The following is a 14,740-nucleotide window of genomic DNA, read 5'->3' on the forward strand; positions in this document are numbered from 1 at the left end:
AAAAAATGCTTCTAGCCCTAGAGGCAGAAAGGAATGTCTTTATCTTTGAAGGGGGGTGTGGGAAGAGGGGAGACCAGAACAGGGTTTTGCTCCTGTCCTGAATCTTTCTTGTCTTTCTTATGGTGCAGTTTTGTGTTAAGCCTTTACCTTACTGATGTAACTTTGGTGTGCAAGAGTGCAAATGTCTGCCTGCAGTGGGGAATGCAGTGTTCTGCACCACAGTGCCGGTGTCCGTCTTCATAGCATTGAAGAACAAAACAAGGCCAAGTCTGAGTGCTGGGGTACTGAGTGGATCCTAATCCGGATGGATAATGATGACTTTAGAGGGTGGACATGGGTCTGGGCCAACCCTGGCAGGGCTTACTCCTGGTTGTGCACTCAGTGACCACTCCCAGTGGGCTTGGGAGACCTTATAGGGTGCCAAGGATCGAATCCAGCCTGGTTGTGTGCAGGGTAAAGGTCTTACCTTTACTATTGCTCCAGCCGCATGCTGACTGTATTGAAGGCTTCATAAGATTATGCTTATTGTTTAATACAAAAGTTCCTGATCAATGGCCTACTTTAAAATTAAGCCCTACCATCACCAGTATGTACTTAAAATTGCAAACTATCAAACCAAGGTCTTTCATAAGCATAATCTTATGGCCATACTTTGTCTCTACACTCAGGGACCACTCCTGGTGACACATATGTGGTGCTGGGGGTCAAACCGGGTTGGCTGCATGCACAGCAAGCACTCGGCCCCCTCTGCTATCTTTCTGGCCCTTGCATCAGGAATTTTTATCCTTGTTTTTAGCTGTGTGACTAGGGCCAGCTCATTTTATTAGTCTCGAATTTCTTATTAAATGGAAATTTCTTGATTTGTTAGGATAATTCGCCATCATCATCCTGCTAAAGTTATATGTTAGTCCTTTCATCATTGTCATAATTATAACATACTATTTATTACTGTCTGTGCTATTCACTGCCATATCCTTAGTGTCTGTCACTTAATGACATTTCAGTTTATATAATTGGCTTATGAATGAAAGAGTAAAACTGAGAAATGACAAGGATCAAAGAAGGGCGGTCCTTGGTCAGATCACTGTAGCATCTTTGTTTAGTCTTCTGTATGTACTTCTCAGTACATACTTGCACAGCACATACAGTACTTGTTCCACTGTCTTCAGTTTGGGCAAAGTCAGTGGTTTATCTGTGTGGCAAAATTTGATCAATTTCAGAGAGTAAATTCACTGGATTTATTGTATTTGTAATACATGCTATGTAATTTTGCCTAGAAAATGCCTTTAATATTTAGGTATTAGAGCTTAATATAATTGTTAGTTATAATAAGTTTTCAAGATTAATCTCAGTATAAAAACTGAGCCCATCCAAATCATGGTATAAGATTGCCATAGAATAGTAAGTTGGGTATACCAAAAAAAATAAAACTGTATATGAAAGAAACATTCACCAGCCAAGTCACATAGTAGAGGCACTGTTTTAAACTTTGGGCACACAGCACACACCATCTCTCACTGTACCTGAAAGGGTGTAGTTTGAATGGAACATTTCTGCTTAGTTAGCTGACAAATGTACACACATTTTCTTTCCTTGGAAATGAATCTTTTTTTCCCTTTGGGAAACTTACATAATTTCTTCTAGGTTCTCTTAAATATAGGCTATTTGGAGTGAGGAATTCCCTCTGTCCCTTCGCACTTTTGATCTTTATAGGAAAAGACCTTATGTAATAGCACTATTTTGTAATATATACCTCCTTATTGGTAAGTGGAGTGCTGTTTCATTTTAGCTAGGTGTCTCTTCAGCTTAATTTTCATCTCTTATTAATTTTCCTTGTTAAGAAATTATTAAGAATATCACATTCTTCCCATTGGAAATTGTTAGCTCCAGAATTTATGTAGTTTCTTTGTATAGCTATTTCTCTCTAGTTATAATTTTATGGTTCTAAAATATTGCTGTCCTTGTAGTAATTTGGTGTTTAGACATGGATTGAAAAGAGCAGGGGACAGGAGATAATTGGTTTCTCTTCTATATTTGCAGACAACAAAATGTAACATATTCCTTGGCATTTAGGTAAAATTAGAGCAAAAACCCTGAATTAGTAATCTGTTTTAAATCATTATTATAAAAAATCATCCAGAAATATCAAAATAAAGAAGAGACCATCATTATGACTCTTCTTATTTGGGAAATTGGGTCAGAGTTCTTACAGGGTTCCATATGGCCACAAATAGAAAATGAACTTTCCAATGTTTAGTTATGTTGATACTCATTACAGCATAGTGACTCCCATTGCTTAGACATGCCTTAGTTTTCTTAGTAAAAATGTCTAATTGATTAACTTAAAAGCTCCGTGGGTTTCTTCATAGGTTCAATAGAGAGTCTATTATCAATACCATTCAATATAGAGTCTTTCATCTTAATTATTTTAGTATCAGATAATACCAAGGGGGCTGGAGTGATAGCACAGCCAGTAGGGCGTTTGCCTTGCTTACAGCCAAACGAGGTTCAGTTCCTCCACACCTCTAGGAGAGCCCTGCAAGCTACCGAGAGTATCTTGCCCTCACAGCAGAGCCTGGCAAGCTCCCCGTGGCGTATTCGATATGCCAAAAACAGTAACGACAAGTCTCACAATGGAGATGTTACTGGTGCCCACTTGAGCAAATTGATGAGCTATGGGATGACAGTGATACAGTGCTAATACCAAGAACTCATGAGGGTATTATTTGAAAATATGTTCAAATATTATTTGAAGGTATTATTTGAAAATATGACAAAATAACCTTTTGCCATATTCTCTTATAGGATGAGGACTTTCCCTCTCAATTTGCCAGTCTAAAAATAAGTTATGAATTACAAGGAAATGCTTATTCTCACATTTGGAATTCCTTAAGAGATAGGACTAGGTAACCCAGACTGAAACCCAGACTAAGTAACCCAGACTGACTACACACAACGTTATCATGTGTGTGTATGTGTGTGTGTGTGTGTGTGTGTGTTCAGTTTTATTTTATTCTCTAGGTTTTCACTTTATAGAGTTGTGAAGGTATATGTCCTTGATACATATTACTAATCAGAATAAAACACACCTTTAGGAAATAGAAGATACCAGCACCTAAAATGTTTATCTGGGAAACATCAGAAGCTCTTCTGTGTATACAAAGAATGAGTAAATAGAATGAGTTTCAACACTTAAGGAAATGTGGCAATGAAGTGGGGCTTTTCCATTTTGGGGCGAGGAGGAGGTACAGTTTTGAGTATTAGCTCATAACCATGCAGAGGAAGTCGTTCAACAGCTTCCTGATCCTTGCTGTTATATTCGATGACTCTCACCAGTCTCTCTCAAGGTGCAAGGGGGGTGTATTTTGTACTTATGGGTATGTGGTGCTGAACCCATTATTTCTCTCCTTCTGTGTTTGCCGCAGGCTACTGATGCTGACGCAGGACCTGATCTCGTCCCTTCTGTCACAGTGAAGGTATTGTGCTTTCATGTGACATTCAAACAGTGATACACCTTCATTACAACTTCACTGTGATCTTCTAAGGAATCTATTAGGTGTGAAATAACCATCTGAAAGTTCTGCTGTAGTGTTGGGTAGGGAATAGATAATCTTCATTGTTACCTATTTATTTATATAAAACTGGTAGTTGTATTTTTAGCAGTGTGTTCGTAATAAGAACAATAATGTCTCCCCCTGTTAAAATGTTTGGTAGAGGCTGGAGGTGTGGCTCACCTGCAAAGCACAGTCCTTGCATACATGAGACCTGGTTTTGCTCCCCCAGCACTGGGGAACAAAAGGAAGAAAAGGTGTGGCATGACCCAGTGTCTTTTTTTTGTACAGATAAAAATTAACATTTTAAATATGCTAAGTGAAGTGTGCCATCACCACTCATAAAAGATCAACCAGTTGATTTGACATTATGTATACATATAAATATATGAATTATATAAATTTTGATAATTTATTTTTCTGTCTGATTATATCTGTGTGTTTAAAAAGGATTCCTACTCATCAACTCATCAGTCTGCCATAACATTAGTTTTAAATGTATGTATTTATAGCAAGGAAATATTAAATGAAGAAGCCACAAAGTAGAGTACTGACAAATTGATGGTCCTGAACAAACACAATAAGAAGGATGTGGTTTTGGTTGAGAGTTTTAGTCCTGTCATTGTAGAATATTAGGACTAGAACTCAAATGTAGATCCTCTTAAGGCATTTAGATTAAAGTGTGGTAATCAGTCAGCACATTATTAAGCTGAAAATATTTATCACTGCCCAGACCTTGGAGCCAGGGAAAGTTGTGGATTTTGGCGATTCACTTAGTCAAAACTTGGACAAGGCTTTCTATTTGCATAGATTATGGGTTGATGTCCTTGGAGGAGCTTGACAGAGCACTCAGCTCCACCAATTGTGCTCGCTTGTACTGGACCCAGCGGGTGGCCGAAGTGTGGGGATCTCTGGTAAAAGTTGAAGAGAGCCCAATCTTGTAACAGTTTCCTAAGCTAATTTTTCTGGATTCCTGCCACTGAAAACAAGGGTGGTCTTTCCCTGTCTTTCTCCCCACAAACCAATCAAAGGCTCTATCTCATTAATACCTCTGAGTCTGGAAAAGTGTTAGTGGCAAGGAATCAAACACTTAAGGGGAAAAAAAAACCTGCTGAGTTCCAGGAATGATCTATAGACTTTTGTGTAGGGAAATCTCTTTTATTTCTGCCTACTGATATTGTTCAGACACATACACATAATAATTCAGGAGCACACTATAAATTGCAGGAGAAAAAAAAATCCTGTGCCTAAACCAGATGCAATTGCTCCAGCTTATTCTCCCCCGCTCCAACTTCTGGTTCTTGCGTGAAGTCCACACACCTTCCCTCCTATGCCGTTCTTAGTCTTTCATGTGGAATTGCACCTTAAAATTATGGCTCGACGCTACTGGAAACCCCCCTTCCTGAGCAGGGTTCACTGTTGGAGAATGACGAAGTTACAGTTCCCATCCCGGTGGCCATTCCAAGAACGGGAGGTCATACAGCATCAGCTGGACTCACAGCAGACACAATGACTTCCTGCTTCTACCTGACAGTTTCTGCACAAATGTCTGCTATAAATCTCTCCTTATAGTCCTTTATAATAGCGGCAGCCAAGATATATAACCATGCAAGTTTCCATCATAATAAATCCTGTTAATTGAGAAAATTTTTCCATCCGTTCCAAGTGAATGAAGATGTGGCTACCCTGAGTATGTGAGTTTGATGCGTGACCATTTACTGCAGGCAGCTGTGCAGCGCGCTTGCTCGTACCATTCATTGGAGTCATATTTATGTATCTAGGATAAAAAGTTGGTATTATATTTCCTAGGGATCATATTTCATTTTGTTAGAAGCAGAAAATAGCATGGAAAATTTTCATATTAACATTTTATATTTTTCCCTTAATATTCTATAATTATTTTTCTCTTAAAATATGAGGTTTTGGACCTAGCCAAGCCTTTAACTCTTTTTTTTGGCTCAAACACAAGTCTTCTTTGTTACTGTGGTTATTTTCATTACACATCTCCTTGATTCCAGTTTGGATGTGCCTAGCCCTTTGTTGGGGTTCAGTAAATCTGTGTATGAGGGCTATCACGATCATGCATCTAAACCAAATGTGAACTCTTCTTGTAACAATGTAAAATTGTGCCATTCTTGCCCAGTCCAACCAGAGTCAGAATGTCTGCTCTCTTATGAGTGGCTTATTACTACTTTAAGGATTTTTCATTTTTCAGTTGTAAAACGGAGCTCTCATGAGATGTTCCTGTGCCTTGTTTTTAAGTTCTCTTGATTCTATGGTCTTGAGTAGTTACTTGGCATCTCTTGACCTCTATTTTTAAAATATGTACTGAGGCTGCCTTTTCATCCACAGACTTATTTTGAGAATTGACCACAGTTGATTAAGAACATGGGCTCTGGATTCTGGCAGAAGGAAGTTAAATTGTGGTTCTCCCACTTGTAATTAGAAGATTTGGGCCACCTAATTTGCGTTACTTAGTGTCCCTGAGGCACCCTTTCTCGTCTGTAAAATAGTGTGTTGAGATGGTGCCTATATCATAATGTAAAGATTAAGAGAGATCAATAATGTAAAGATTAAGAGAGATCATGTAAGCAGTTATTTAGCCTGATTTCATCAGTACAGAAAGCTGCTGCTATAGTGAAACATTTTTTTTTTTCAGACTCATGTCTGGTAACTAGAATGAACTGTCCCACTGCGAAGATACCAGAACGAAGCATGGTTCCCACTAGTGACTCTGTCTATGAAATTGTATGGGAGCTATAAGAAATACCAACATCTAGGTGTTCTCCAGAGATTCATAATCCAGTTGTTCAGCACCCCCAGTGGGCAGGGAACTGTGCTGACTCAGTTTCCTAAACGTGGTATGTGGAGGAACCCTCCAAAGGAGACTTTTCACGGAGGGTGGGTCTTTATTGTCAAAATTCGAAGAGAGAACATGCTCAGTAAAAGCTCGATTTTAATTGGTTTATTTGATGCTAAATTGTGGAAATTGTGGGAAAAATGCCAAATTGTGGAAATCTATACTGGACCATTAGCACTGTGGTCCAGTATAGATCCTTGGAGCTGATGGCTTTTATTGACATTTCACCCCAGCGGGAATGAGAGTCATTTCCTTGCTTTCTCACTGTACCCATTCCATTTCCTGGGCCAGTTGTTCCCTCAGCATTTGCAGCTCTCAGTTCCTATTGGAGCGGGGGACCTTTCCTAGACCCATAACGCAGGAGCATCAGGTGGGAAGTGTGGGTGGCCAGCCTGGAACTGTGCAGTCAGTACTGCCATTCTTTGATATTGTCGGGAATTAGTTATGTCATTTCATGGATATATTGTCATTGAGGTAACATGGTAGCACAGTTATGGGAGTGTTTGTGTTTACGTGTATGGTATCGTACCTATGGTAACATCCTCTACCACAACCAACATGCCCAAGAGCCCTCACCACTGTCCTGGGGTCACTTCTGGCCTGACTCTTCCTCATCCCATCCTGGGTTATAGCTGTTGAGATCGTTCAGTGTCTGTCCTTCTCTCTCTCTCATATGCATCCCTGTGTTCATTGCAATGTTACTTACAATAGCCAAACTATAATAACAACCCGTGTCCAACAGTGGCGAGTGGATGTCATATATTTCTGTGTTAAGCCATGGAAGGAATGTAATGCTTTGATATTTATCGATTATAAATATCTGCCAGGTCAGGAAATCCTTAGAGCTTTACAAAATATAGCAATACAATGATGTGAAACTAGATAAGATAAAAAATTTACCATATGACGTCTTTATATGGAAAGAAATATGGATAATCTTTTAGCAGTAATTATTTGCCAACTGGTGGTAAGTGATCAGATCTTTACTTTTTGATAGAACATTTTGACAGAATATTTTAAATAGATTTATTGAGGTAGAATTCATGTTCATTACAATTCAGTAAAATGTTCAATTCAGTTATTTTTAGTGTATTTTAAGAGCTGTATGAACATCACTGCAATTTAATTTCAGACCACCCCTTTCCCTCACCTTACTCTTCATAAATTATCTCTCGGTCCCTTTCCTTCTTGCCTCAGCTCCTGACTTACATCCATAAATTGCTATTAAACTGTTTCCTTTCTCTATATGTTTGTTTATTCTGGAGATGTCCTATAAATTTGTCATACCTCATATATGTATGTATATATGTATCTGTATCTATGTCTCTCTATATATGTTACTGGATTCTTTCACTTAGAATAATGTTTTCAAGGTTCGTGGATGTTTTAGCATGTGAGCAATCATTTTTTTCACTGAGTCCTATTTCATCTTTTGGCTCTAGCACCGTTTATGGAAACATTGACTGATAGATATGAGTATTCTCTCTGCATTGGGCGTTATGAGCAGTGCTGTTACGAGCATTTGTGTGCAGGTGTTTGTGTAGACATATGTTTTATTTCTCTAGACATGGAGTTGTGAAGTTCTCTGTATAATGAATTTATATTTAATTAAAAAAAACATTAAGTACATTTCTGTCAGCAATTTGTGAGTGTCACATTCTTGAAAACACCCATTCTCTTTGGGGAGAAAGGAGGTCTGGGTTATACCTGGCAGTGCTCAGGGCTGTTCCTGCCTCTGTGCTCAGGGGTCACTCCTGTTGGTGGCTTGGCCACAAAAAAGACAAGTTCTTTACCCCCCTGTACTGACACCCACTTTTGTCTTTCCTTTTGACTCTAGCATTTTAGTGTATGTGTAGTGGTATCACAATGTGGTTTTAATTTGTTTTATATAGTGATTAAAGATATCGGGAATTTTTTCCATTGCTTGTTGTCCATTGAGTTATCTTTATTTTTGAGAAGTTTGTTCTCCTCCTCTGCCCATTTTCTACTGGGTAGAATGTTTTAACGAACCATTGTGTTATATGTGGTGTGTGACTGCTCATTTTTTTCTCAGATGGTGTTTCCTAATTATTTGCAAATGAATATTAAAGTAGTTGTGATATCCTGTAAATTAGAATAATATACATTTGTTGATAACAATTTCTGTTTCCTTAGATCACACTGCAGAATCGAGTGGCATTGCAAAAAGTCAAATTGTCAGTGTATGTGCATTCACCATTGGTATTAACTTGTGATCAGTTCACCTTTGAACTTACCGGTAGGTATTTTGTTTTGTCTACCACAGTACGAAGTTATTTTAAAATATTTTTTATTGTGTTTAGTTCATGGCTATATTTCTTGTCTGAGTAGTGAGACAGGTATTTTATTGAAATCGATGATGGTGGTGTTTTTCTTAAGTTTCCCTCCCACTGTAAAGGAAGGACATTCAGGGAATGGCTTTTGAGTTGGAGTAATTACAGATTGCCAAGTGTGTTCTTTAACTAGTTGGACCTATAATTGTACTTAAATACTATAATTTGGGAGGTGTTCTTTATTGGTGTTTCTCTAGTGACCTATTTATTGAGTCAGTAATGTCTGAGGAAAGAATATTGGCTTTGGAGTCTGGCCTGAATTTGAATCTTGGCTCTGGCACTAATTTGATATGTAACCTTGGACAGGGTACTTCAGTCATTATTTTGAAGCCTCATGGTTTTATTTTTTAAATCTGCAAAACAGGCTAATGATAACCGTCTTGTGGGGGCCAGTTTTGAAGTTTGATTAGAAACCAAATCTATATGAGATATCTATAATAGATTGTGTCTACAATTTGACTATATCTGAAAGGCAACTCTTACTAAGACTTCTTCGTCTAGAATCCCTCATCTCCTACGACTTAGCTTCATGTTGTCGTTGGTTGTGCTGATCTTTCATGTCTTTGTTTGTTTACTACAACTGCCCTGTTGAGGTCCTTATTCTTGTTTATGAACACAAGAATACCAGTCTCCCTCCCTCTCCCTCCCTCCCTCTCCCTCTCCCTTTCTCTTTCCCTCTCCCTCCCTCCCTCCCTCCCTCCCTCTCTCTCTCTCTCTCTCTCTCTCTCTCTCTCTCTCTCTCGCTCTCTCTCTCTCTCTCTCTCTCTCTCGCTCTCTCTCTCCATTGTATAACCAACACTTGACTGAGTGCTTGGCAATGTGCAAATTTAATAAATAATCACTGAATGCATGAAAATGAACAGTTGAAGTAACCTTGTAGGTGTTATCTAACTACTTTATTTCCAATTTTTTTCCTCTATTTCCATTTTGTCTTGTAAAGGATGTTTTTTTTTTTTTTTTGCTTTTTTTTTTGGGTCACACCCAGCGATGCTCAGGGGTTACTCCTGGCTTTGCACTCAGGAATTGCTCCTGGCAGTGCTTGGGGGACCATATGGGATGCCGGGGATTGAACCCGGGTCGGCCGCGTGCAAGGCAAACACCCTACCCGCTGTGCTATCGCTCTGGCCCCTTGTAAAGGATGTTCTTAACAATTACTGTACCAGTTAAAACCCTCTATGGTGGGGATGAAATACACGAATATAGGAGGCTGCACAATATGGCTAACTGCTGCTTTTGTTGTTATGTTCATATCCAAACGACCCTCTCCCTCTCCTCTCCAGTCATTAATGACTCTTACCTCCCTGCTCATTTTCTTACCCACTTGGTGTACTTTTACTCTGTTCCTCTAAATCAAGGGAAATAGTATTTCTGCAAAGTTTTGGGAATTTTTGTTCTGTAGTCAGCGACCCCCTCCTATTGACCATGTGGCTGTGGGTAAGTTAATTTCTCTACAACCATATTTTTCAGCCACCTCATATGGATGTTAGAAAATTAAGTGAGTCAATCCATGTCCAGTATATAGTTAGCAGCTAGCAGGCATTGTATAATTAATCTTGACATTTGCTAAAAATAATTGAATAAAAATATAACACATTACTTTTATTATTGGTTATAGCACCAGAGATGTCTAAAACAGCAGTCTTTTCTGTGTACCTGAAAGGAAATTATATGCCATCTGAGTTGGAAGGAAATGCGGTTGTTTCTTATTCCAGACCAACAGGTATATGTGCACTTGATCACAGATTTATAGACCTAATGACCCCTGTGAAGTTGTTAAGATTAATTGTTTAAGATGGGGGATACATTGACAAATATTATTAAATTAAAAGTGTTTTTAGTGATAAAATTGTTTTTCTGTTCAGCTTCTTATGAGAAATTAGTTGTATTTAGATGATTCTCACATATTTGATTCCATCTTTTCAATTAATAACAAATTTAATATTTTAAGAGCACATCTACCAAAATTTGGTCTATATTTTTGACAAATTTTGTAGATTAAGAAAATTATCTTTTGTCCAGTTGAGATTCATATATTTTAAGTTTCAATTTACTTGGACCCAGTTTTAGGTCCCCCCCCCTCCACTCCCGACATGCCTCAGTGGTGGATTTTAACAGTCAGTTGATTTATAGAATGAAAAGATGAATTATTACTTTAAAAAAAAAGTCCACAGGCAACGGAAAATTAGAGTTGATGTACAGAACTGAGCTTATCACAGTGTGGAGGGGGGTAGTGGGGGTGCAGAGTTGGGGATGATGGTGGAGGGGGCAGTCTCGTAGAGGGTGAGAGTTGGAACATTGTACACTTAGGGGTATTCTTGGACAGATTGTGATAGCTCAGGGCTTGTTCCCACTGATGTGATGTTTCAGGGACCCAGTTGTGGACCAACAGAAGTCCCCCTCAAAGTGTCTGTCAGGGCTGTGTGGGGCTGGGGATTGAATTAGGGCCAATCACATGTAAAGCTTGTGCTCCATTCAACCCCTAGGGTTTCTTTTTGACACTTAAGTTTAAGTATATGTGCATTAAGTGTGCATTTTACCACTGATCATTTGTTTTATTCTTTTTCTTGGTCCCTGTTTTCATTGCACTTGATGGATAGATCGAAACCCCGAAGGTAAGCAAAAATATAACAGAAGAAAATGAGTTTCAGAATTAAAATTTGGACAATGAATTGGTGTTTTACTATGAAAGTATTCCTTATATGGACTGCTGTTTAACTGTAGAAACAAACCTTTTTTTTCTGTTATGTTTCAGTGTATTGATCTTGCTTTGGAAAAGATAATGGGTAGATGTTTCCTTTCATAGGGACTTGTCATTCATTAATAGCTATTTCAGAATTGTACATAAGAATGAAGCTCCTCTAGTTCTATCAACATTGATGCAAATTGTATGCTTTTGTTAATTTTTAGAGTTGCATAATACTCTACTGTTTCTGTATACCGTAACTTCTTGATCATTCACCTCTAGTTGGATATCTGGCTTGCTTTCATATCTTGGCTCTTGTACTAAGTGTGGCAATGAACATAAATGTGAGGTCTTTAGGAGAGAAAGTAGTTTACACTGCTGAAGGGTGTTGGAATTTTGTCCACCAAAAATCATTATTTACAAAGTTGTAGACAGTAAAAGAAGTAATATGATTTTTTTGAAAAGTTTGCGGTATCTGTGATCAGGCCTTAAACTTATTACACTTGCATTCTATTTTTGTCCGAGAAAGGCAACATGATAAATGCTGCTAGAAAGTGAAAATACATTTCTATGATCAATTTTTTAATACATGGAGGCATTTAGCTAAATAACAAAGAATAATCATCAAACAATAGTTATGACAAATAGCCCATTATCGATCATGAATATTTACATTTTAGTTTGCACGATTGCTTACATAACTGATAAGATTTCAGTTAATAAAAATCAATGATATTACTTAAATTATGTGTTGTAAGTTAAGAGAAAGTCAGTGAAGGTTATTATAAAAAAAGTATTCCCTCAAAAGTGTAAATTCAGCCTAAGCCGTAACCCACCTCCCCACGCAGGAATGGCCATTTAAACATCTTAATATAAAGTAGATTTTTTGATAACATTTTGATAACATCTTATGAGACATTTATAATTAAGCTTTAGGGAGTAGCACTGAAATATTCAGCATCACCTAGTAGGCAAAAAACAAATATGGTGCCACTTAGACCTTACTTTCACCCAGGTCTTCAAATTTCAAAGGCTGTTCCATTTTATGGCCTGATCTGTACAGGCTATATTACAGATAAGCAGTCCTGCTTTACATGTGGAAAAAGAGAAGCACATGAGGTTTTATGTTGTCCCATAAGAGTTAGTCTCCATTATTTTTGCATTAAAGTTACATGACATGGGCAGTGTAAAACATGACTACAGATGGAGCAAGTACATAGCCAGACATAACAGGAAGGGATCAAGGAAATTCTGGTTACCAGACATTGCTACTGCTTTGGGGTTCCTTGTTTTCACTATGAAATGACTCTAGCAGGCCCCTGGAGAGAGATGTAAAGGCATTACATAGATACATAATATAGAGTAGACTTATTCTACTCTGACCTGGATTTCCACTTTCTTCATCCATTTCTTTAAAAGTATGTGTTAGCTTTTCTCTTGACTGTAATACAGGGCTCTTGGGTGTGGTCAGTCCAGTTAGGATTATCTCTGCAAGAAAAATGTCATGAGGGATTTCTGTGAACATTTTCTAAGTGCTAAGTAATTTATGATTAATTGCACCATAGTGGTTTCAACTGTTCATTTGTTCTGTAGTAAGTTAGGAAGGGAAGGAAGTATTTGCAGGACAGGTGATTCTACTTGTTATAGTCTGATGACTGGCTCGGGCAATATCTGAGTATTTTAAATAACTAAATTTTATTTTCTTTCTGAAAATTTAATGAACCAGATTTAGAAACTATTTTATCAGCTACCTCAAGAAAATATTGTTGATGGTAATAACCAATAATAAGGCAAAGTTAAGATCATTTAGATTCTTGTAATTAAGTTGGAAGATATCCTATGAGCAGCTTTGAAAAATGTTTACCTATAATTTGTCCTTTCCTTCTTGCAGATAATCTTATGTGACTACCCCCCTTTTCTCTGGCTTCAGGCTGGTAGACACAGTCATATCCTGAGAAGTAATTGGTAGCAAAATTAAAATTTCCAGTTTTTCTCAGGAGTATATCAGTTTTGAAGTGTGCCACTGACAAACTCACTTTTAAACACCAGAGACTGTATTTTTAAAAGCTTGGGTTTAATTTGATGGGAAACAATATAAAATACATTGTAATTTTTCTTTTCAAAGATAAACTTCCCTTAACTACTTTCTGAGAGATATTTTCACTACCCCCCCCCACACCCGATGGTAAAACTTTTCAAGCTGCCATCATTTAAAAAATGGCCATAATCATTTTATTAAGTATCAGTGTCACCATTTTTCAAAGTAATGTTTTCCAAATGTCTTCTGTAGCGGGTTTATAATTCCTGCAGAGAAAAGAAATTCTGGAGGAGGCCTACAAATCTTAGCAATGGCCAACCACTGCTCTCAGTATGATATTGCCATTAGCTGATCTGATAGAGTATTTCTTTTCTTGGGTTTACTAATGCTTGAAATACATTTGTTTCCATTTGACAAAACAAGTATAGACCAACAGTTTCTTTAATTCTGGATTCTTGAAGATTTTGAACAATACTTTTTAAACATAATTTTTAATAACAGAAGTCTACTGTTGTTGATAACTGTTAAGTTTTTGTGTTTGTTTGGTTTTGGTTTTGGTTTTGGGGTCACACCCAGTGGTGCTCAGGGCTGACTCCTGACAGTGCTCAGAGCACTATATGGGATGCTGTGGGTCACACTCAGGTCGACCACATGCTACCCATACAATACTCTTGCTGTGACACCAAGTCAGTATTAGTTTTTAACTGCAAATTCAGTCCAGTGTCTGGTCCAAGTGGAGTAGATGTCACGACTTTAGCAGTCTGACTATGGAAGGACATTTACAGCTGAACTTTGAGCAGTTAATTCAGACTTCGGTTGAAAGTACAGGGAACATGGCTTCTCTGTACACATGCAGAATGGACAGAAAATAAAGCATTTTTCATCTTTCATTAAAAATGAAATAAATGAAAATTGATTTCCATTTCCTTGTTATTTCCAGACTGTATCTGTCAATTGAGGGTGCAATTTATATGTTATAGAGGAAACACGTTTAGGTGGTAGCACTGCATTTGTAGCACTGTCGTCCTGTTGTTCATCGATTGCCTCGAGCGGGCACCAGTAACGTCTCCATTGTGAGACTTATTACTGTTTTTGACATATTGAATACACCACCGGTAGCTTGCCAGGCTCTTCCGTGGGGGCTATTTCAATAATTTGGGGGGATATATAGAATATAGGGAAATTTCCTTGAAGTTGAAAAGCTTAATGCTTTGTAAATTTTCATGTGGCAGTATTGATAGTTGTGGTTTGAGCAGT

At 37.9% G+C, this 14,740-nt stretch overlaps 1 protein-coding gene across 1 annotated transcript in view; it reads left to right on the forward strand.

The window, feature by feature from the left end:
- BBS9 (Bardet-Biedl syndrome 9) overlaps positions 1-14,740 on the forward strand; it is a 546,484-nt gene that overhangs the window by 242,836 nt on the left and 288,908 nt on the right. Inside the window, exons 12-15 of the mRNA XM_055119377.1 lie at positions 3,426-3,476; positions 8,566-8,668; positions 10,378-10,482; positions 11,360-11,374. Of these exons, the coding sequence (XP_054975352.1) occupies positions 3,426-3,476; positions 8,566-8,668; positions 10,378-10,482; positions 11,360-11,374 (274 nt within the window). The remainder of the gene's footprint in view (positions 1-3,425; positions 3,477-8,565; positions 8,669-10,377; positions 10,483-11,359; positions 11,375-14,740) is intronic.

The sequence above is a fragment of the Sorex araneus genome, chromosome 1, assembly GCF_027595985.1.
Source record: "Sorex araneus isolate mSorAra2 chromosome 1, mSorAra2.pri, whole genome shotgun sequence".
Lineage (NCBI taxonomy): Eukaryota > Metazoa > Chordata > Mammalia > Eulipotyphla > Soricidae > Sorex > Sorex araneus.